Genomic DNA, 22,066 nt, shown 5'->3' on the forward strand with positions numbered 1-22,066 from the left:
ATCTTTTTTCTCCAGAAGACTTCTCTCAATTCCAAATTGGTATATCTCACCATCTACATCACTTCTCTACTTAGATGTCTCAAAGACATTTCAGTCACACCATGTCCAACACTACCCTGCCCTCATTCCAAGTTTGGCTGTCTTCTGCAGTGATGGGTGACAATACCCATTCAGTTGCACACACTACACATCCAGGTTATTCCTTGACTCCTCCCTTGCCCTACAACCTATCATCAACCCAGTACTAAGTCCTATCTCTCCCCTCCTTATACTTCTCTCCATCTCCAAGTCCATGCTGCGACTGTCTCTTGCCGGAACTAATATAATAGCCCCAACAAATCTCTTGCATCCTGTTTTCCCTTTCCTCCCTTCTATGTGTTCTCCACTTCAATCAATAGAAATCTTTTCAAAACTTAAATCTGGTCATATCACTACTTCCACTGTGGATTAAATCTTGTTAGGATAAAAACCAACATTGCTAAGGCATCAACCAAGGCTGTTCGGGTTTCACTTCTGTCTAACTTTCTTTCCCCATCCTATATTCTCTTCCTTGTTCTCTGTGCCCTATCTACCATAGGGCAGTTCAGCTCCTTGAACACACCACGGTCCCTGCTTCCACACTGTCTTTGCATGTACTATTTCCTCTCCCCCGAAGGACTTCATCCATACACTCCTTCTCACTCCACTAGACCACACATCATTTACTCAGTTATTTCCTACTCAGCTTCAGCTCTCAGTTCAAACATTACTTGCTCCAAGAAGTCCTGCCTGATCTTTACCTTTCTATACCTACCCCATCCAGACAATTCTGGATTTTTCTTCTTGGAACCATGTTCCTTTCCTACAGAGAAGGTATCTCAGTTTTTAGCTACACATTCATTTATGTGATTATTTGTTTTTTGTCACCCCTGTCACTTCTCTGTAAGCTTCACTAGATCAGGGACCATGTCTACTTTACAAACTATGGTTTCTTGAGAAGCTGGCATGGTTCTGGCACATTAATACATTAAGAAATGTTTGAATGGATGAATGAGTACAACAGTGAAGATCTGGGGATAGTATAATTACATGGAGGCCGCTGGGTATGGGAAAGTGTATAATGCCAACCTTCGTTGCAAGCCCAAACTACTCCAAGGATTTTGCTCCGTTACAGCTAGTTTTGACCTATGGACTCTGTCAGCACCAACCAATATACAGGCTATTGTGGGGTGTGTGTTGTGTGTGGTTTACTAACTCACTCCTTCCTGCCTCTAAGTTACTTTTCTATTCCTATTTTCCCTTGATCTAATTTTCCTCACTTATTCTCTATTGTTTTTTTTTTTTTTTTTTGCGGTACACGGGCCTCACTGTTGTGGCCTCTCTTGCTGCGGAGCACAGGCTCCGGATGTGCAGGCTCAGTGGCCATGGTTCACGGGCCCAGCCACTCCGCGGCATGTGGAATCTTCCTGGACCGGGGCACGAACCCGTGTCCCCTGCATCGGCAGGCAGACTCTCAACCACTGTGCCACCAGGGAAGCCCATTCTCTATTGATTTTTATCTTTTTCTTCTGTACACACTACTGTCATCTGTGTTCCATCTAATTGGAAACATTTATAATTATACTTATTAATCCCAATCCTAACTGTACCAGTAAAGCTCTGAAGTCCAAGTTGGGAACCAGTTACGGTGGTTATGTGACAATCCAATAGCCAGTTTGATACACAAGCTTCATTGTCTCAGTATTATTATTATTATTATTGCCCTTGAGGCTACCTGTAGTTTCTGTCACACACTCTTCCTCATTCGCTCCCTGCTGTCCTTGAATTCCCCTGAATTTCTGGGCATGCAATAAAATTAAGGTAAATGAAACAGAGATAGAGCTTATTCAGACTCTTAGCATCAAATGAAAATAATAGACAGTGAAATCATGTGGCCAGTATTTAAACCTGTGCTGTGATGTCTTTGGATTTACCTTGAAAGCATTCTTCTGGGAGTAGGTAAATGTCCTGGGGTCTGTGCTTGGTATATCAGCACTGTTTCCCAAGGTCCCCTCTCAGAGATATATTTACATCCATCTGACATTGATTCATGTAACCAGATGGCAGAGGACGGAGCTGGATCACTTAACACAATGTGTGACCTACTTAGAGGTTCAACAATCTGTGGTTTAATATTAAATGAAAGAATTGAGGTTTTGAGTTAAAAAATACAGATTTATTTATTGGTTATCTTATACTCAGCATGAACAGTCTGAATGCTGAATGCATCCGTTTCTTTTTTTTTTAACGTCTTTATTGGAGTATAATTGCTTTAAAATTGTGTGTTTGTTTCTGCTTTATAACAAAGTGAATCAGCTATACATATACATATATCCCCATATGTCCTCCCTCTTGCGTCTCCCTCCCACCCTCCCTACCCCACCCCTCTAGGTGGTCACAAAGCATGGAGCTGATCTCCCTGTGCTATGTGGCTGCTTTCCAGTAGCTACTTATTTTATATTTGGTAGTGTATATACGTCCATTGAATGCATCAGTTTTAACAAGCAAGGAGGTAAGATTCAAAACTGATTCCCCAAGGATGGGTGATGAGATGTGTTGGTAGGTGTCATTGCCAAACTAGTGCAGTGGTAACAAAAGCCAATGAGAACCAGGATTGCCCATTTAGGCACCTAAGGAGCAAAAGGTCACTAGCAGACAATTGTGATGACCTTATGACATGGTCAGAAGTGTCCCATGGTAGTTAGAATGTGCAAATTCCTCAGGGTTTTCTGAACTATCTCAGAGAGATTGTAGAGGCTAAGTGCACCCCTTATATAGAAAGCCTTCTTGCTTTGAACATGTTCTCTATTAGAAATGGTATAAATCAAAAGAATATGAATGAATCAGAGAGTCCCATAAAAACAAAGACACAACTGGGGCATGTGCCCCACATCAAGACATAACTGGTTCAAAATGGCCTTGTTCAAAACTGGCCACAAACATGTCAAATCAAATATTAATATTTCAGTATGATATAAAACTGGGTAAAGTGTATATTAATTGATTAGGAAGCTAATATAACATTGTATCAGGAAATATTATAGAGACATCTCTGTTCTCCCCAGTTCACTTCTCATTTTTCTTTCATTTGGTCTTTCTTACAGACCAAAAGTAGAAGCATTATTTCATTAATGAGTCTTGGGATTCAGAAGGGTTTTCCCAGCTGGGGTTTTCAATGACATTTATGAGGAAGTGTTTAGGGAGATGTAGGACCATTGTTTCAGAAACTGATCCAGCTACTCATGTTTTGTTGCCACTTAATTTTGCTTTCTGCTGGAAACTGGCATTGATGCAACGATGGCCTTTGTGTCCTAAAGCTTTCCTTACCTCTGATATTTTCATCCTTTTATGTTCATTCTGTCCTTAGGTGTCGCTATAGAACTAGTGAAGAGAAATACCCATAATCTTGCCCTTAGCTCTTCAGTATCTTGGCCTCCAAATTACTCCATTCTTGATTTTACTCTAATCTTCATAAGCCCCTGCACCTAACAGCTGGAGGCCCATCCATTCCCAGTATGAGGTTACTGGCTACCTAACTGTTCACTCTGCATGCTGGCTTCTAGCACAGGGCTTAACACATAGTAGACACTCAATAAATACTTGCTGAATGAATGAATGAAGTAAATGGCTCTTTGAAATTTATTGTTTTCCAAATTAAAAAAAATATATATACAGAGAAAGACAAATATCATATGATAACACTTGTATGTGGAATCTAAAAAAAATGGTACTCATGAACTTATTTACAAAACAGAAATAGAGTCACAGATGTAGAAAACAAACTTATGGTTACCAAGGGGGAAAAGGGGATAAATTGGGAGATTGGGATTGACATATACACACTACTATATATAAAATAGGTAACCAATAAGAACCTACTGTATAACACCAGGAACTCTATTCAATACTCTGTAATGACCTATATGGGAAAGAATCGAAAAAAGAGTGGATATATGTATATATATAACTGATTCACTTTGCTGTACAGCAGAAACTAATACAATATTGTAAATCAACTATACTCCAATAAAAATTAATAAAAAAAGAAAAAATAAATAAATGCTAGTTTTTCCCCCAAAATATTTAGGCAAAAATATTAATTCATTCCATTAGTTTTAATTGACTATGTGTCAAGTACTTAGGGCAAGAATAAAGGGGATGTGGCCCTTGTGTGGAAGTGGGACAGGCAATAAACAAGTAACCACATGAATAGGATATTCTCAGAGTGAATGGTGCCACAAATAAAAGAAAACAGAGAAGGGAGGTTAGAGTCTCTTTTGTAGTCTGGGAAGGTCCTTATATGAAGTTGATATTTGAACTGAGGACTGAAGAAAAAGGAACCAGCCACAGGGAAATCTGGAGGGATGGTGGTTGACAGCAGGAAGAGCAATCAAGAGCAGGATTTGATTTTTGTGTTTGGTTCAAGGTAAGGATCCAATTTTGTTTCTTTTCCATATCAATAACCAATAGTCTTGACAGCATTTCTCAAAAAGCCTGACTTTCTCCACTGATTTCCAGTGCCAACTTTATCATAAGTGGAGTTTTCACATCTCTGTGCATTTGCTTATTGACCATCTATTTGTGCTAATGTTCAATTTTCCAATATTCCACCAATATCTTAATTATTATATTTTCATAATGGTTCTTTTAAAAACTGTTTTATTGAAGTATAGTTGATTTACAATGTTGTATTAATTTCTGCTATACCGCAAAGGATTCAGATATGTGTGTGTGTGTGCGTATTCTTTTACATATTCTTTTCCATCATGGTTTATCACAGGGTATTGAATATAATTCCCTGTGCTATACAGTAGGACCTTGTTTATCTTCATAATGATTCTTTATGTGTGTTGTCTTTACACTCTGTTCTGCTTCAGGAGTGTCACAGCAATTTTTGGGCCTTTGCTTCTCCATGTAAATTTTGGAATCACCTTGTCAAATTCTACAAATGTTGAGGGGATTTTTAAGGCATTGCATTTAATCTATAGATCAATTTGGAAGAACTCATTTTTATGCTATCGACTCTTCTAATTCCTTAGCATATTATAGCAGGTCTTTGATGTTTTTCAATAAAATGTTATATATTTTCCCATAACCTTCGATACGTGTTGCTAAAGTTATTAGAGGGTATAGTATATCTGCTATAATATTGTGAATTTTAAAGTTATGCTAGCTGCCTATTACTTATTTATAGAAATGCAACTGATTTCTGTATATTGATTTTATAGTCAATAAATTTGCTAAACTCATTAATTAAAATACTTTTTCTGGAAATCCTTTCTAATAGAGATTCATAGCATTTGCAAATTATATTTTTCTTCACTTACTATTTAAATGTTATATCATTTTTTTCTTTTACTTGGATAGAAGGGAATAACAGGGGGCATCTTTGTCTAATAGGAATATTTTAATTATGAGGTTTTCCTTGTATTTGCTTTCATTTTATTGTACACACACATATACATATGTATGCACAAACATTAGTGAAGTTCCTAATTGTGTTGTCTTATCCAAATCTTGTATACTTTGATGATATTTTGGGAGGTCTGCTTGAAATATTGATTACTGAGAGAAATATAAATATTTTCTAGGAGTGGTAGATACAATACTGTCAATATTTTTGCTTTAACCATTGTAAGAGTACATTATCATGTGCACATAAGTATATATTCTGTTTGAGAACTGAACATTTTATCATTACATGGAAGCCCTCTTTGCTTTTGCTTTAAAATCCATTTTATTTAATGTGAACATAGCTAAAGCGGGTTTCTTTCAGTTAGTATTTGCCTGATATATTTTTTCCTTTTCTTTCCTAACCCTTATTCTTCAGACATGTTCTTATTAAGCAAAGGAACTAAACAAAAAAACATTTTTTTAAATAAAACAACAAGCTGAACTGACAATTTCTGTTATTTGTAAATAGAATGTTTTGATGTATGTTGTATTTATTTAATTCCTCTGACGAGCATATAGATTTATTATTTCTTTTAGTGAATGTCTACTTGTGGCAAATTCTCAGCCCTTTCTGCCATACTCTCCCCCCACCATCTCCAGTCATCCTGGGCAGGGCTGAAAATGAATTTATTGTTTTCACTCTAAAGTTATAATTTCTCTGGGTATAAAACTCTAGATCGGCAAAAATTTTCTTTCAGCACATTGTTGATATTATCCCACTATCTTCTTGCTTCCACTGTTAACAGCTGAGAAATCAATTATCTATCTAATTGTCATTTCTCTAAAAGTAATTTCTCTTGATTTGCTTTTAAGATATTTGCTTTTTCCTTGGTCTTCTGAAATTTTGATATGATGTATTTAGATATAGAATTGTTTAAATTGTATCTTGCTTAGGATTCCTGAATCTATGAGTTTGTGTCTTTCATCAATTCTGAAACATAACCTCTTCAAATATTTCAAATATTTTACTGCCCTCATTTTTGCTCACCTCTTCTCACTCTATCCTTCATGCCTTTTAATCTCTCTATCATATTTTCCATCTCTTTGACACTCTGCTATATTCTGGATAATATTATAGATCTTTTTTAAAAATTTACTACATCTCTCTCCTTTGTTGGAATAATGCATTGAATTTTAAACATATGTTCATTTATAGAAAATCAGTTTGTTTTCAAATATACATCATTTTTAAGTCAATTAATCTTTACTCTTATTGTCAGTCTTAAAAATAGCAATACTTGTTTGACATTTTTTTCTCATAATTCCAAAATATTGTTTTTACAGGGCTTTTTACACTATCTTTTATTTCTGCTGGTTCTCACTTATGGACTTTCTTTATATTCATTGTAATTGCTTTGATGAGCTGACATTTCTTGGAACTTTAAATGTAGTAATTGCTTAAGCACTGATTTGAAGACAGACTCCTTTATAGACAAACTATGCCAGGAGATCAGAGGATTTCCAGGATGAGACAGATTTACACTAACTTCTGAGTTTGTCAGATGGTGTGAATTGAATTCAGGCTTCAAGCCCACATGAGGGAGAGTTTGTAATCATGAATTCTCAGGAAGAATTTTTTCTACCTCTATTCAACATCTAGTTTTGAGATCAACAATTTTCCTGCAGTTCTTTGAGATGATAGGTTTATTTTTTTATTCATGACTACTCTGAGGTTGTGTGGCCCTTTGTGGTTCCAGGTTTATGTAGTGGGTCTCTTAATATATTTTTCACTCTACTTCACTTTCTGTTTTCCCACTACCCACACATCATGAAAAATCTAAGCTCAATGTCAACATGACAGATACTTTTAAGCTGAAAGACAGCTTTACTGACCTCTGGGTTCCTGCTTTCACTTGGAAATTGTCCTTTGAGCATTCCTTAATTTCTTTTCCATGGCTTGACTCATTTAAACGTATTTTAAAAGTTATACAGAGTCCTTATTTGTTTTTATTGGAAACTCAGGTCTCTCCAGCTTGCTTTTTGATGTTTTCACATCTTAGATCCTATCAGCAACGGATGTAGGTTTTTATATGGCTGAGGAAAACAGGTGACTTCAGAATCACAGTAATTCTACTAAAAACCAATCAAGTTTGAAGGGCTCATTAGCAGAGATGCAATGATATCCAGGAACCATAATGGCTCCTTTTAGACTAAATTGGCTTTTTTAAAGCTAGAAATAGAAAGAAAGAGGGCACTTGAAAGAAGTGGATCCAGATGAACAGTTAGAGAAAAGCTTAAAATTTCAAACAATCTCCCATTTAGAACTAACTTTTAGCAGTAATGGAGACTTTTACATTAAAATTCAGAATATTTTTGATCACCCAGATAATATAGATACATTATTTCAAGAAACACTTGCAAATACACAAAATAGAGAGCTATATAGTACCCCTTGACCACCTTTCCAATCCCAGCTCCTTCCTCAAGTTTACCCACGGTTCAAAAGTTTGGTGTGTAAATGTCCAGAACTTCTCTATTCTTCATATTCATATCTATGCATATACACAGAGAGAAACATAGAGTTTGTTCTGCATTTTAGAAAAATACATGTGGTATTTTATTTTGCATGTCTGCACATGATTTTCAGTTCTAGTCTCTTGCTTAAGAGTCCAGATATACAATTCTGCATTAAATCATTTAATAGAGACATTGTTTCACCCCCTCCAACTTTCCAAAGTTTCTGTAGAGAAGTTTGACCCCATTCTGACTTTCAACTTGTGACCTGTAGTTTTCTTTATGGAAACATTTAGAAGTTTCCCTCTGTTTCTGATGTTCCAAAACTTCCCAGCTTTGGGACTTACTGTGGATTCTTCCCTTCTTTTTGCTGAGCCTTTCGATCTGGTAACTAATGTCCTTCAGTTGTGAAAAAATGTTTCTTATCATATTTCTTTGATAATTTGCTTCCCTCAGTTTTCTTTCTGGTGCCCCTCTCTGTTGGGATCCTGTGCTCCGGGCACTTAGCTTTCTCCTTCCTTCTTCTGCAAAATCAGTTACCTCCCTTCCATTTGACTTCTATCTTCCAATTTTATATTGATCTTCTAAACACCGTTATCTCCTCTTTTGTATACTTGGACTCTTTTTTTTTTTTTTTTCATTATCATTTTATGAGAAATCACTTACATATCACTTCTAGGAATCTGTCTCCCAGAAATCCACAAGACTTCTTAAGAATATCTATACATAGTTTACATAAATTTGTTTTTAAATATATGCTCTATATTTTATGGTTTTTGTGGTTTTATTTTTTACATAATTATTATATGTATATATATTATATATATATATAGGAGAGATCACTGCTGCTATAGAAGAAAACTTTTGACTTTTAATATTCAAATTTCATCCAGTGTCTAATAAAATTCTTTTTTCTTACATAATATGTAAGTTGTCCACCTGCAAGTGGACCTCTCTGGGCCTCTTTTCACATCTGCTAAGTGAAGGTGTAGCTCAGTTTCTTTCCAAACCCTTTGCAATTCTTATTGTTTATGTAATTTTCTAAAATTTTGTACCTTAGGATCACCAGGGTTAGCAATAGCTCTTTTATCCCACCTTTGGATGATTATAAATTTAATTTGCCCACAGCCCATCAACACATTTTTGTGTGAATAATAAGAATAACAAAGCATGACACTAGAGCCTGAACACATGATGTTGTCAGACCAGTGGAAAAATCCTCTACTAAGTCAGGGCAGATAAATCAATCAGGGGAAATGCCATTCCTGGACATGCAAGCAAACCCTCAAGGTTATGTAATCAAGTTTTCAATTAATATGCTTCCCTCCCACTTTAACTGTGTATAAATTAATAGCAGCTGAAAACGAATAAAGAAAGGAACACAGAGGAAAGAAGACTGGAACAAACAATGCAATACAGCAGAAATCACATTTATCTGACATCTGCACAACAGAGAAGGGAAGGACGTGATCTGAAATTAAAGGGGACCGGATTTTTAAAATAATGAACATTATACCTGGATAGCCAGTGTGGAGATAGCTGTGAAGCAAGCCACAGAGAGGTGTGCTCATTTGAGGATCTGTTTGTGGGTGTCATAGTAGAGGATGTGTGTAATAACATTTACATGTGTTGTGAAAAAAAATCAATGGATTAACAAATTTAAGAGATAGGTAATGCACATGGTGCAAAGCTCAAAGTGGGCAAGAGGCTATTTAGGGGCATTCATACCCTTATTGTATGGCATTGTAATATAATTTCACTGACAATAAGCTATTAAGTACCAACACAGACTTGTTTAGATTAGAGATATATACCAAAACAATGAGTAAGTCTGCCTTTTAAATATGTTTATGTATATATCAATATGTGCAATATAGATGAAATATATGTTTTTAAATATATATAAAATATGTTTACATATATATATGCAAGTATGTATCATAGATGGATGGACAAATGGACAGATGAAGGATTGGAGAGCTACTTTCAAACCCACTACCTCAAGTTTCAAGAGAGAAAAAAAATTAAAAACAAAGCCTATTTTCTATTTTACTCCTTGATAAGTGAGTACTATAATTTCAAGATTAGAAATTTATGTGATAAAACAGTTCTCAATATACAATCTGTAGGTTTTCCAACTAAATTAGCTTTAATCTTTAGATAGAATGTTCCTGAAGGCCAGAATCCTGGTAACACAATGACAGCAGTGCAGTGCAGTTGAGGGCCATCCTAGGTGTCTTTATTCTTCATCTTGGGCTCTTGTAAAATCTCACATAATAGCTTTTTCACATTTTAGTTTGCCAGTAGGATTTAAATATGCAGGAATTGTAGTTATGTAAATGATCATGATAAACTCTGCCAACACACTGAACAATATATTTAGGCACAAGGTTTAAAGAAAAGGAAGTGATTATTTCTGAAAGCCCCAGCTGAGCCTCAGTTCTAGGGGTCATGTCAGCATGGAGAGGAGACTGGCAGGTCACACGGAAAGCTTCGCTGGCTCTCTGCTCTCACAGGGACACACATGCACCTATGGATACACCTGTGGGATAAACCCATTGAAATAACACCAGAGCAGTGTCTGTCAAAAGCCAGTCTAATTAATCTGTCTATTAGGAATATTTTATTATAGAGCTGCTCTTAACATAAGGATATTCTGAGCTCTTACATGTGAAATAGACATTAAAAAACAAATTTCTGGTTATAACTCAGCAGAACTGAGCATAATTTTCAGCCCTGAAACAGCAAAAAAGTCTCCTTCTAAAAATGTGTATTTAAAGGTTTTGACTAAAAATCTTGCTGAAGTATTTGATCAGAGTTCAATTTGGTAGAGAAAATGATAGGAGAGAACAGGAAAAGGCGGGCGCCACCGGGGCAAGGGTTCCTTTTCTTCCCGTGTGACCCAATCTCCGCAAAACTGTTTGTTATTCACCTCATTACAAACATCTGTGTCACAGCAGGTGTTGGGTCAGGAGAGGACACAGTGTCCAGGAAACCTGCAATCAGGTTAGAAAACTCCCAGGCGACCCATTGCCTTTCAATTGACTCTGAGTGGCTGGCACTGCCCACCGCAGTCCCTGAGCTGCCTGCCCGTGAAATGGTTGTCATTTAAATCACAGTGGAAACACTTTCCCAAACCACTCTCCCTAGAGGTGTAGGAGCTGCTTTTCCAATGACAGCGAGGGGAGCTGTCCTAGCCTTTCTAACTATTAAAGGAAATAGACAATTTCCTTAGAGTTGATTAAAAATTCCAGCTCCCTATGGGCTTGGTCTTGAAAGTTTCTTGCATAAATCAGTCTCTTTGGGTAAAGTGCAATCTTTCAAAGATGTCCTTCCCATTTTTAGCTTCCCAAGATGGTGGCTAAGTCTCTATAGAACTCTGTGTCTTCAAAGTGGGAGAAGGGAAGGTGGCAGTCTTCCCTTACATCCTCACAGGTCTCTGCTGTGAAGGGGCTGTTCTAAAATTCTTCATGGACAAATGCCTCCTGGTCATTTGGGGTGATTGATTGGTAGCCACTGCTTGAGTCCATGGTCTGGTCCAATGGACCTGGCGGAACCTCTGTCTTGTTCTTAGGCTTCCACCGGCCCCCTCACCACCACTGTTTCCCATCACTGGGGCACTCAGGAATGCTCCTGTCCCTTCTAAGGCACACATGATATGGGAGCCTTGAGCCCTGTCCAGAATCTTCCAGATTTTGGCCCAGAGGGTAGAAGTCAGAGAGGTGCATACAAATCTTACCTCCTGCTCTATCCTCTCTCCCTCCTTTTCCCCACAACTCCTAGGGTTGAAAAAGGCAGGCTCTCCTCTTCCTCTTGTCACATCCTGAGTGCTAGGGTGGGTGTTTAGTAAGGCTTAGCCCTTCAGGCCTGGAGTTAAAAGAAACTAAAGAAATTTGGAGAAACCCTTTCCTCTCTTGAAATCTCACTTTGACAAGATTTCTGCCCTGCTAATGAGGGTCTTCTCCTTAAGGGAGTCCCAGCCTTGCCTTTCCTGGAGCCATGATTCTGCAAGGGCGGGGTGGGGTGGGGGTGGATGGCAGAGAGGGAAGGAGGAAGCTTAAAAGGAAAAGAAAATATATCAGCTTATCATGGGCAAAATAATTTCACTGCTACACAAGGCGGAGTGAATTCTAATTACAGGATGGTAAATGCGAAAGTCTCTTGACCTATAGATGCTTTTGTGTGGCAGCCATGCAGTCTCTGTGCCCTTCTGGACCAGCTTTGAAGATCACAATCAATGTACTAAATAGCAAGAGAAAACAACCTAACCTTTAAACAGTGTGTAGGGAAGCTCTTTATTGTTCTTGATAGTTTTGAATAATTGATATTGCACACTCATTAAGATACTGTCCTTCTGCTGAATACTGATTCACCAGAGGAAAACACAACACCGCCAAGCAATAGATGGGTGAAATCTCTTTTTCCCCATTCTTCCCTGGCAATCATTTTATTTAGTAATCTCATGATAAACTAGACTGGACCATAGGTTAGAAGTACTCATTCATCTCACTTCAAATGGGTTTCCCCCCGATTCCTGACATCCCTCATTACTATTTCAGATTTCTGCTTCTCTACAAGTCTAGGCTTTGAGAAGGGTGGTAGGTAAGCTATCTCCTATTCCTTACCTCCTGGTCATTCCACTCTTGTTTTGCTCCACTCCCACATTTCCCGTGACTCCTCACTCACACCCAGGGCACCAATAACCTCCTGGTCACTAAAGTCAAAGAACGTGTGGTCACTAAAGTAACGTCTACTGAGTCCTGTAGACACTATGTATCATTGCCTTCATAGGAATGCCTTTTATTCTTCTCGGTTTCCCTCCCAACTCACAGGTTGTACCTTTTCTGTCCCTTTCAGGCTTTTTTTCCTCTACCAGACTTCTTAAAATGAAGAGTTATCTGGAACTAAGTCCTGGGATCCTTTCTCTTTTCCCTCTCGATGCCAAGGATTTTATCCAGCCTATGTTTCAATTCAACCTAGATTCATGATTCTCATTTTTTTGTACATGTAAGCTACACCTGGAGAATGGGTGAAAACTTCAAGTCACTTCATCTTTTCTGCTTGAACATCTTCTTTTCTCATCACCCTCATAACAGCCTCATACAATATGATGATGATAAAAGAAATCATAAATGAACATGGTTGTAGTCAGAAAGCAAGAGGTACTGGGGTGTCAATTTGGAGTGAAAGATGTGGGCAGGCACTGAGTGCTGTTCCTCTGTGACCTCAGACAAGTCACTTTCACCTCCTGGGCTACAGAGTTTAGAGAACACGGGTGTGGCTTAATTGTTGTTTTAATAAAAGATTGAATGAGAATTGGCATTTCATTTTCAAAGCCTGAGCCACTTCTTACTTGTTTGGAATAAAAGCAAACTTGGAGAGAAATGTTTCCTACGGAAAATAAAACTTCATCTGAAAACTGTTATTTACCCCAGCAATTTTCTATTCTATTTCATTTATTGTTACTTAAAACTTAGCAGAGAAAAAAATGGCCTCTTTATGGGCTTCCCTGGTGGTGCAGTGGTTGAGAGTCCGCCTGCCGATGCAGGGGACACGGGTTCGTGCCCCGGTCCGGGAGGATCCCACATGCTGCAGAGCGGCTGGGCCTGTGAGCCATGGCTGCTGAGCCTGCATGTCCGGAGCCTGTGCTCCACAGCGGGAGAGGCCACAACAGTCAGAGGTCCGCGTAGCGCAAAAAAAAAAAAAAAAAAAAGTTTAAAAAAGGTAATAAATTATGTTTCAGTAGAAAGTTTTGTATACAATGGACGGGTAATAATGTTTGCAAAAGGAACTCTGCACAATTCTGGGAAAAACGTATGCCATAAAACAGTAAGGTTTGTGCCAGTGGTGTACTGGTGAATGTTGAATACACTGTTCTCCTAGGGAAGAACAAAGAGCCTGGTTTGTGGCATTTGTTGATTTCCATGGTGTAAATATACTCACTGTAGCCAATTTCAAGCTACCAACGTGAGGACCCTGAACAAAAAGTTAGGAAGAGGTGTGTGGTAGGAATCCATTGCAGTGACCCTACAGGCACCAGAGATGTAACTTACCTCCAGGGCACAGGCAATAGTGAAATGTCTTAATTAATTAGCAGTGGTGAATTTGGGATATTTGTTACCTTTGTTTTTATTTTTTGTTTTTTTTCTTTTTCTTTTTTTTAAATTGAAGTATAGTTGATTTACAATGTTGTGTTTGTTTCAAGTGTACAGCAAAGTGATTCCATTTTATATGGATTCTTTTCCCTTATAGAGCCTTTGTTTTTAGTATGATTTTTTAATTGTAAATCTATATAATTTACTTTTCAATAGTGTCTGTGTTTAACAACTGGCTCACAGAATTCCTGGAAAATTTAAAAATGAGTTCCTCTGAGCTAGTATGACCAGCTCCAGCTCATCAATGGTTTGTCCTCATAGAATAAAGGAAAATTATTACTGTTTGCTTAAGCAATATTTGATTACATTTGAGTTCTGAGAGGTGGACACTTTGCTTTAGATGTTTTTTTGCTTGTTAATTTTCCAGAACTCTATGTTATCTATTAATAGACAAATAAAACACAAGGATTCAAATCATTGGATGCTAGATCAGTAGGTGGTAGTTTTCTATATATGTGTGTGAGCTGAGTGTGAGGTATATATTTCCTTTTCTCAGGGAAAAAAAAGAAAAACAGAGAAGAAGATATTTGCTTATTGAAACATCTTTTATGAACTGAATTGTGTCCCCTCAAAATTCATAGGTTGAAGCCTCATTGTATGTGACTGTTTTTGGCGATGGAACCTTTAAGGAGGTTAAACGAAGTCATAAGAGTAGGGCCCTAATCTGATAGAACTGGTGTCCTTATAGGAAGAGGAAGATACACCAGAGTTTCTGTCTCTCTCTCTCCCTCTCTGTGCCTGACTGCAGGTCAAAGGCCATGTAAGGACACAGCAAGAAGGCACCACCTGCCAGGAAGCGAGAAGCCTCACAGAAACCACCCTACTGGCACCTTGATCTTGGACTTCAGACTGCACAACTGTGAGAAAATAATTTTCTCTTGTTTAGGACCCCCAGTTGGAGATATTTTGTGATGGCAGCACAGACTAACTAATACAACACGTGAATTATGAAATTACATGCAATTCCGCAGCAGTAATGTGATCCTTGAACCTCAGGCTTTGTCACAATGTCATGAGGAACTCCTACCTGCTCCTCTGCTGGATAAACTTTCACTTCCTCCTGTAGGTCTAAGGTTACCAGCTCTGGGAAGCTTTCCTTGGTTTCCCCAAGAAGAGTCAGCCCTTCCTCCCCTGTAAAGAGCTCTATTATAATAATGATCATAGTGTTTGGTCCCAACACAAATCCTTTGTAGAAAGGTAGATACATTAGAAATTTAGATTCAGCATCTTATCTTTCTGGGCTGCCCATATGTTAGCCATACCGCTGTTACACTTAAATTTAAATGAAATTAAATATTCAATCCTCAGTTGCACTAATCACATTTCAAACACTAAATAACTACCTGTGGCTACTGCACTGGACTCTCAGACATGGAACATTTCCATCACTGCAGAAAGTTCTATTGACAGTGTTGCCCTAGACTGTAACTTGAGTGGGGGGTTGGTAAGGTTGCATCTTTTTACATCCTTTTATTTTCCCAGCATGCAGTCTAGTGCCTGCTATGCAGTAGCATTCAATAAATATTAGTTGAATTAAAGGAAAAAATTAACACTATTTATCTATTTGTAGCTACTTAAGCATTCATGGTTCCTAGAGATCACAGAAATGAACACATATATAAAAAATTATTTTTATTACTGACAAGTAAAAGAAAACTAAGCAATTTTCATTTTCCCTGAGATGAGAAAACCAACATGCAGAATTAAGATATAATTATAGAATTTCTCTCTCAGGTGTTCATATAGCAATCTATAGTTGTTAACTCAGAAGCACAATATCGATTCTAATTTATTTTTTCTAGGTCATCTATGCTCCATTGTTCTATAACTGACCCTATGGACTCATTAAATCTTTCAGCATGATATTTATGCAACCTTATCTAATGAGTCCTCCAACACCTTGAATTCTCTGGATCTCATACCTATTATTTTAGTGGCAAACTTCTGAGTTTAATTAACCGTATCCTTCATGGACTAAAGGAGATCACAAAAAGGTCACCCAGTTGGTACACAACTCCCTGCTTGCAGACAGCCTCTTTGTTGCCACATTTAAAGATCTTCAAAGAGACACAGAGTAACCCTTGGGAATCCCTTTAGTTATTTAGATATTCTACCTCTCGGAAACTTTTGTTTCTTGCTTAAATCTTTCACGATTTAGTCCAAAGCAGTTCTCCTCACTCTAACTCCAGAGCAAAAGGAGAACAGGGTCATCTGTCACATGCTCTGGAGAAGCCCCTTTCTGTACTTTGAGATGTAGATACAATCTAAAAGGAGATATTGTTTTTCCAAATGTTCCTTTGGATTTCCTAGTAACCTCAAATAGTAAATAGTAGGGCTGAGTAAATATTCTTTGAATGAAAAAACAAAAGCCATAAAAATAATTCCTTAACAAATACAAATAGACCATGGCACAGAGCCTAGTGTGGACCCAAACTTCTTTCTCATAATCCAGGACAGGACTTTTCAAGTGGGAGAAGTAGGTGTTAGTTAACAAGGATGCTGTTCTAGAGCTGGGGGAAGAGAAGGATTTAAGAGGGGAGAATGTGGAGAGAAAATGTGGAGGGAAGAGGATCTCAAGGGAAGCAAGACCACTGGGTCTCTGGTTGAGCTCAGCATCAGTACATGTAAGCTGGGTGCCTGTAAGTGGAGATGTGAAGGAAGAAGGCAAGTCAAGGTTGGGAGGAGGTGAGGGTGTCTGACCTCAATCCCGATGCTTCACACAGGGGAGCAGTGCATGTTCAGCAGGTAGGGAAAAAGGTTGTGTCAAATCCTTTGAACCCACCCATGCAGGCACCACCACGCCTCAGAGTCCCCCCTCTGCTTGGCAGTGCTTTCCCGCTGGATGCAGTGAACACAGAAAACAGCTGCCCACCTCTCAAGTACAGGCTTCCTGGAGTTAAGGTCTGTTTTCACTGGGCTGGAAGTTTTCTAACATCTAGTCCTGAGAGATGTTCTTCTCCCAGATGTTTGTTAAAAACAAGTGATTCTGAGAAACTTGAACATCCTTCCTATGATGGTTAATTCCTTTGCTCCTGTGACCAGTTTGGAGGCTAAATCCCTGGCAAGATTTGGTCATGATCTTGTGGAGGCCGGGGTGTGCCACCAGCAAACAAAACAGGCTTTGTTATATGTGACAGGTGTCTACCACTTCTCACCACTCAGAGACCTGCCTCCTTCAACAGAGAGGCTGGGAGTCTCTCCACTCTACATATGAGTGTACTGAGGCACAGACGGTGGACCCTTATTGCTTGGCTGCCCACGAAATGTGAGAGAGTGATCTCACACCCCTGACAACTAGATCACAAAATCATAGCTTCTGATATTTACTGAGAAAACTGAAGGATACAAAACATGGGGTCTCCAAGATTTGACACTTCTTGTATGACTTTAGTAAAGTAATTAACCTTTAAAAACTTTAGTTCCCTCAACTGCACAATGGCAAGAATAAGATGACACATGTAATGTGCTTAGAAGGTGCTTGTCAACATAGTAAGTGCTCAGTAAATGCTAGTTGTTCTTGTTTTTATTATTTAAGTGTCAGGAAAAAAAAGTTAATGTCCTTCTATGGCCTTGAATTGCTCTTTATTTGTTTTACAGATTGTAGGAACTGTGGTTTTTATGCATTTGTACTCCCTATTGAAATAGGTATAGCTTAGAATAAAGCAAGCACTTAATACTTGACATAAACTTATGATTTTCCAAAGCTATACCATTAGCATTTTTAGAAATTGGTCATTTTATTTATTTATTTATTTTAATTACCATTTTTTTTAATTGGTCATTTTATAGCTCTTTACCTAAAGGTTAATACATATGCACAATGAGCAAACATCCCTTTTTTTTAAATCTTGCTCTACAATAACTTGTATTTATTAAAAAATAGAAGTTACCAGGGTTAAAAGTATGACTAAGCTGTTCAGCTTCACATATTAATCTTTAGTTGATAACAAGGAATATATTTTCATCCCTGAAGGTTTGCATTCACAAATTTAAAAATGTGAAATTTCAAGTATTTATATGATGAGTATTCTTGGGATCAATTTTTTAGTAAAAACTCATTCTTTTCTGGAAAATGTGTGATGGCTTTATGTACAATTACTTTTTATTCATTCATTTTGTTTTCAACTTTAGTCTATCAATGGAGATGTTTAAGGTGTGGAAGGAACCTTTGGGGAAATATTAAATATGGTATGAAATATACTTTCCATACACCGCTATAAAAGAAGAATATTTTGTTCTTTTTCAAATACAAAATAGTGTAATTATTTATTTTTTTTCTATTTTAGCAATGAGATCTATTTTTCCATGGAAAATGTGAAATTGGTTTATTTTTATGTTGTCTTTTTATATGTGGGAAGCTAAAGGGGTCAGACTAACTATGTGACTAAAGAATTTTTTATAATGTCCAGGTATTGCAGGAATATCTATCTCTTTTGAAATAATTTTTTGCTAAGTAGGAAGGTCAGTTGACATTCTGAACAGAAAACAAGTTGTGAACCAGCCTTCACAAGCCTGATGGAGTACAGTGACACAAATGTGACCTTTATGTCTCTACTGCATTTGTTTCGAAAGACAAAACCCAAGTCATGTGTCTGAGCTCCACTGTCATTTACCTCTTCTGAGAGAATTCAATACTCTATCTAGGTTGTTAAATGTTTCACAATAACTCTCAAAAATACAGGACAGGAACAGCAAGTGCAGCAAAACATAATCCGCTGATTCTTATAATGGATGACTTAAAAGGTAGCCTAAACATTGATAGCCCAATGAGGAAGACAGCTTCCAGGTCCCCCTGACGTCTTCCTGGGGAAATTGATAGTACTCGCCCCTCCTCCACCCCACCTTCCAATGTGAGTTTTATCACAAGGTCACCACAGGGACGAGATCATCACTGCTGGGAAGACATGGACAGAAGTCATAGTTAAAAGCTAAGGGCGTGGCTTAGCTCTCAGATGACATCCTCTGCTTCTCTTTCTAGTGTAACAATCAACAAACAGTACAAAATAAAAAGATATCAAAGGGTCAGGCTCTTGATTAGGCAAAAAAATTAAAATACAATAAAACACCATGAAGGCAGTTTAAAGCTTTTCCTTCCAGGTGCTCCAGCCAAGAGGAAGGAATGTACTAGATCCCTGCTGGTTAAGTGTGGTCCCTGGAGATGTGGCATCCAGGACATTCCCTGGGAGTGAGTCAGAAATACAAATTTCAGGTGCCATCCAGACCTACTGAATCCGAATCTGTATTTTCATAAGATCTCCAGGTAATTTATTTTTTCATTCAAATGAAAATAATTGAGCTAGAGCATCACTGTATGTGGCAATTGATATAAAGGATGAGAAATAACTTACACCTCTTTCTCAGTAAAATTGTTTTTTTCACTAATTCTTCAACATATTTCTGAAATGCAGTGCTTCACAAGTCAACAAGTGCTTGAAGACAAAAACATTATAAATCTCACTACAACCCTGTTTTCAATATATCAGAATAGAAGTTTTTTTTATAATCACTATAAAGCCTCTTTTCTCCCTGAAATATACACCCATTGCAATGGCATAGTCCAGTTTTCTTATTAGCAAAGGAATCCAATAGATTTCATGATGTATTTTCTCTAGCAAGTTAAAGTCCTCTTTAATTTTCAAACTTCAATTTGCTCTAGCCAGCAGCCCCTGGCCCAAGCATCCCTATTGGTTAGATATTTTCAAGAGCTCTTGATTCTAGAGAATCAGGAACTCCTGAGCTATCCCCTTAACTCAAAATACTGTGTAGGAATACAATGACTTTTACTGTAGTTTTAAAAGGAGAGGAGTGGTAAATTGAGTGGAGTGAGTCAAGAAGACTCCCTGAGGGTTAATTTAATCTCACTGGATTTTAAGGTAATAAGATTGGAAACCAGTACTGTGAGAAGGAGGAATTTTAAAAATGTTTCAAAAGTGGAAATAATAGTGTGAGTGTAAGAGAGAAAGATCAAGGTCAAAGGGGAAGCCAGTTTAGCAAAGAGAGAAACAAAAAGACAAATGAAGAAGAAGAAAATATGGAAGAATGGAATTTATGTCAGGAGGAGAGAGAACAATGATGAAGCAATAAATACCTGAGGAAGGCACGTAAAGATGAGGGAGGCATCACCCACCTGAACTATAGCAGGAAAAAGATGGGAATGTAAAGAGAAGGGGGGTGAAGAACAAAGGAGCAAGTCCACGATGCCTGTAAACCGGATGGCTACATGCCACCCTTCTCTCAAAAGCGACCCCTCCCATCCTGTCCTACCTGGCCGGAAGGACACCGGTCTCACTGGTCATCACTTGAGAGCTTGAGGGTTGGGGGGAGTAAAGTTGGGGGAAACAGAGGGATCCTCATGGCAAGTTTCCGACAAGAATGAGGAGGAACCGTCCCCCTGTGTGGAAAAAAAGGGAGGCTATCATTTTTGTGACATTGAAACTGATTTCTGAGTCATCTTCTGTTTCAAATTATCTGTCTGGGAGTTCTCTTGGAGTGCCTTTTAGAACGGAGATTTAAAACCTCAAGCTCCTTTATCTACTTCAACATTTCCCATCAAAAATGCAATGGAATTGGCAATTGAATTCTCTTTGATTCTTCTCTACCTTTGTAAGAATTAGATGTTAAATATGATCACAACTACTACTTTTGAGAAATACTCCACAAAATCTCACTACTGTCAAGAAACCTGAGAAAAGACTGCACTGAGTCATGGACAGCAGTTGAACAATGCAGCCCAATGAGTCTGAGCTTAATGGCTTTACTTTTCTCTCTCCAAGAGAGAAAACTATTTTTTTAACATACAAAATTAGTTTTGTTAGCCCTCGACATGTTTCATTCACAACACACCAACTACGAACCAGGATGTGCTCCTGGATGCTTAGAACTCAAGCACCAGTGAACAAAACAGTCAAAGCCCCTGCTATCATGGAGATTACATTCTAATGGGGAGGGACCAACGCTGAGTGACACACTTAAGAAAGAATTCAGTGACCTAATGAGGGGTGACCAATGCCATAAACACCAGAAAGTAGAGCAGAATAAAAGGGAAAGGAGATGCCAGGGATGGGAGAGTGGTGGAGGGTGGTGTAAACTTAATAGTGGTCATGGAAGGCCTTTTTAAGAAGACAGATTTGAGCAAAGACTTGAAAGACAGGAGAGAGTTGCCCAAGCATACACTTGGGCAATGAACATTTTGGGCAGAGGAAAGAGTCTGTGCAATAGCCCAAGGTGGCACTGTCCTGGCTTATTGGGGCCCAGCAGGGAGCCCAGGATGGCCTGAGCAGAGAATAGGTCAACAAGGAGATAAAGAGGGGCTGCAGCTGAGTGGGGTCAGATCATGTCAGACCTTGCAGACTTTTATTCTGAGAAATAAAAGAGCCATGGAAGGGTCTTGAAGAGAGGAGTGGACTGATTTATGTTCTCAAAGGATGACTCTGGCTGCCACGTTGGGAGTTGACTGTGAGTGGCCACATGTGGAAGCAGGCTATTTAGAAATCCAGGTGAGAGATGGCGGTGGCTTTGGCTAGGATGGTTTACCTGCAGTTGGCAGCTTAACAATTATAAAGATGTTCTAACTGCTTCATAATATTTTGCAAGTCCTAGGGTTGCTTTGATTCCATTGAAAACAAAGACCCCTGTAAAAAATTTAAGAATTAAAACAGCTCATTTTGTATTTCCCAAAACCTAGTGAAATCCTTTTCAACTAAAGCTAGAAGTTAACATAGTTCCTGTTTTCTGTATGTCACAAAAAACATGTACGTTCTGCTGGCTACTATCTTAGACATGATTTTCCATATACTTGCATGATTAACTAGGTCAAAATCTATTTTGATGCCCAAATGGTTAAACACTCTAAGATTCCCCCCAAGTGTATCAAGTTGTGTGTTTGTGTGTGTGTGTGTGTGTGAAATGGCCATAGAGAATATATAGTGGAGAATCTATCTAAACTATCAGAAATGTGATGAACTGTTTACTATTCTATCATAAAT

General features: G+C 38.1%; 1 protein-coding gene across 2 annotated transcripts in view; it reads right to left on the minus strand.

The window, feature by feature from the left end:
• Window positions 1-22,066, minus strand: part of PLCB1 (phospholipase C beta 1) — a gene marked incomplete at both ends in the record, with an annotated part of 691,313 nt that overhangs the window by 40,412 nt on the left and 628,835 nt on the right. Inside the window, one exon of one of the 2 annotated variants that reach the window (XM_079720112.1) lies at window positions 20,377-20,472. The exons of the other annotated variant lie outside the window; for it this stretch is intronic. Within the exon in view, the coding sequence (XP_079576238.1) occupies window positions 20,377-20,472 (96 nt within the window). Of the gene's footprint in view, window positions 1-20,376; window positions 20,473-22,066 lie in introns of those variants that run through there. 2 annotated transcript variants of the gene reach the window in all.

The sequence above is a fragment of the Hyperoodon ampullatus genome (assembly GCF_949752795.1).
Source record: "Hyperoodon ampullatus genome assembly, chromosome: 14".
NCBI lineage: Eukaryota > Metazoa > Chordata > Mammalia > Artiodactyla > Ziphiidae > Hyperoodon > Hyperoodon ampullatus.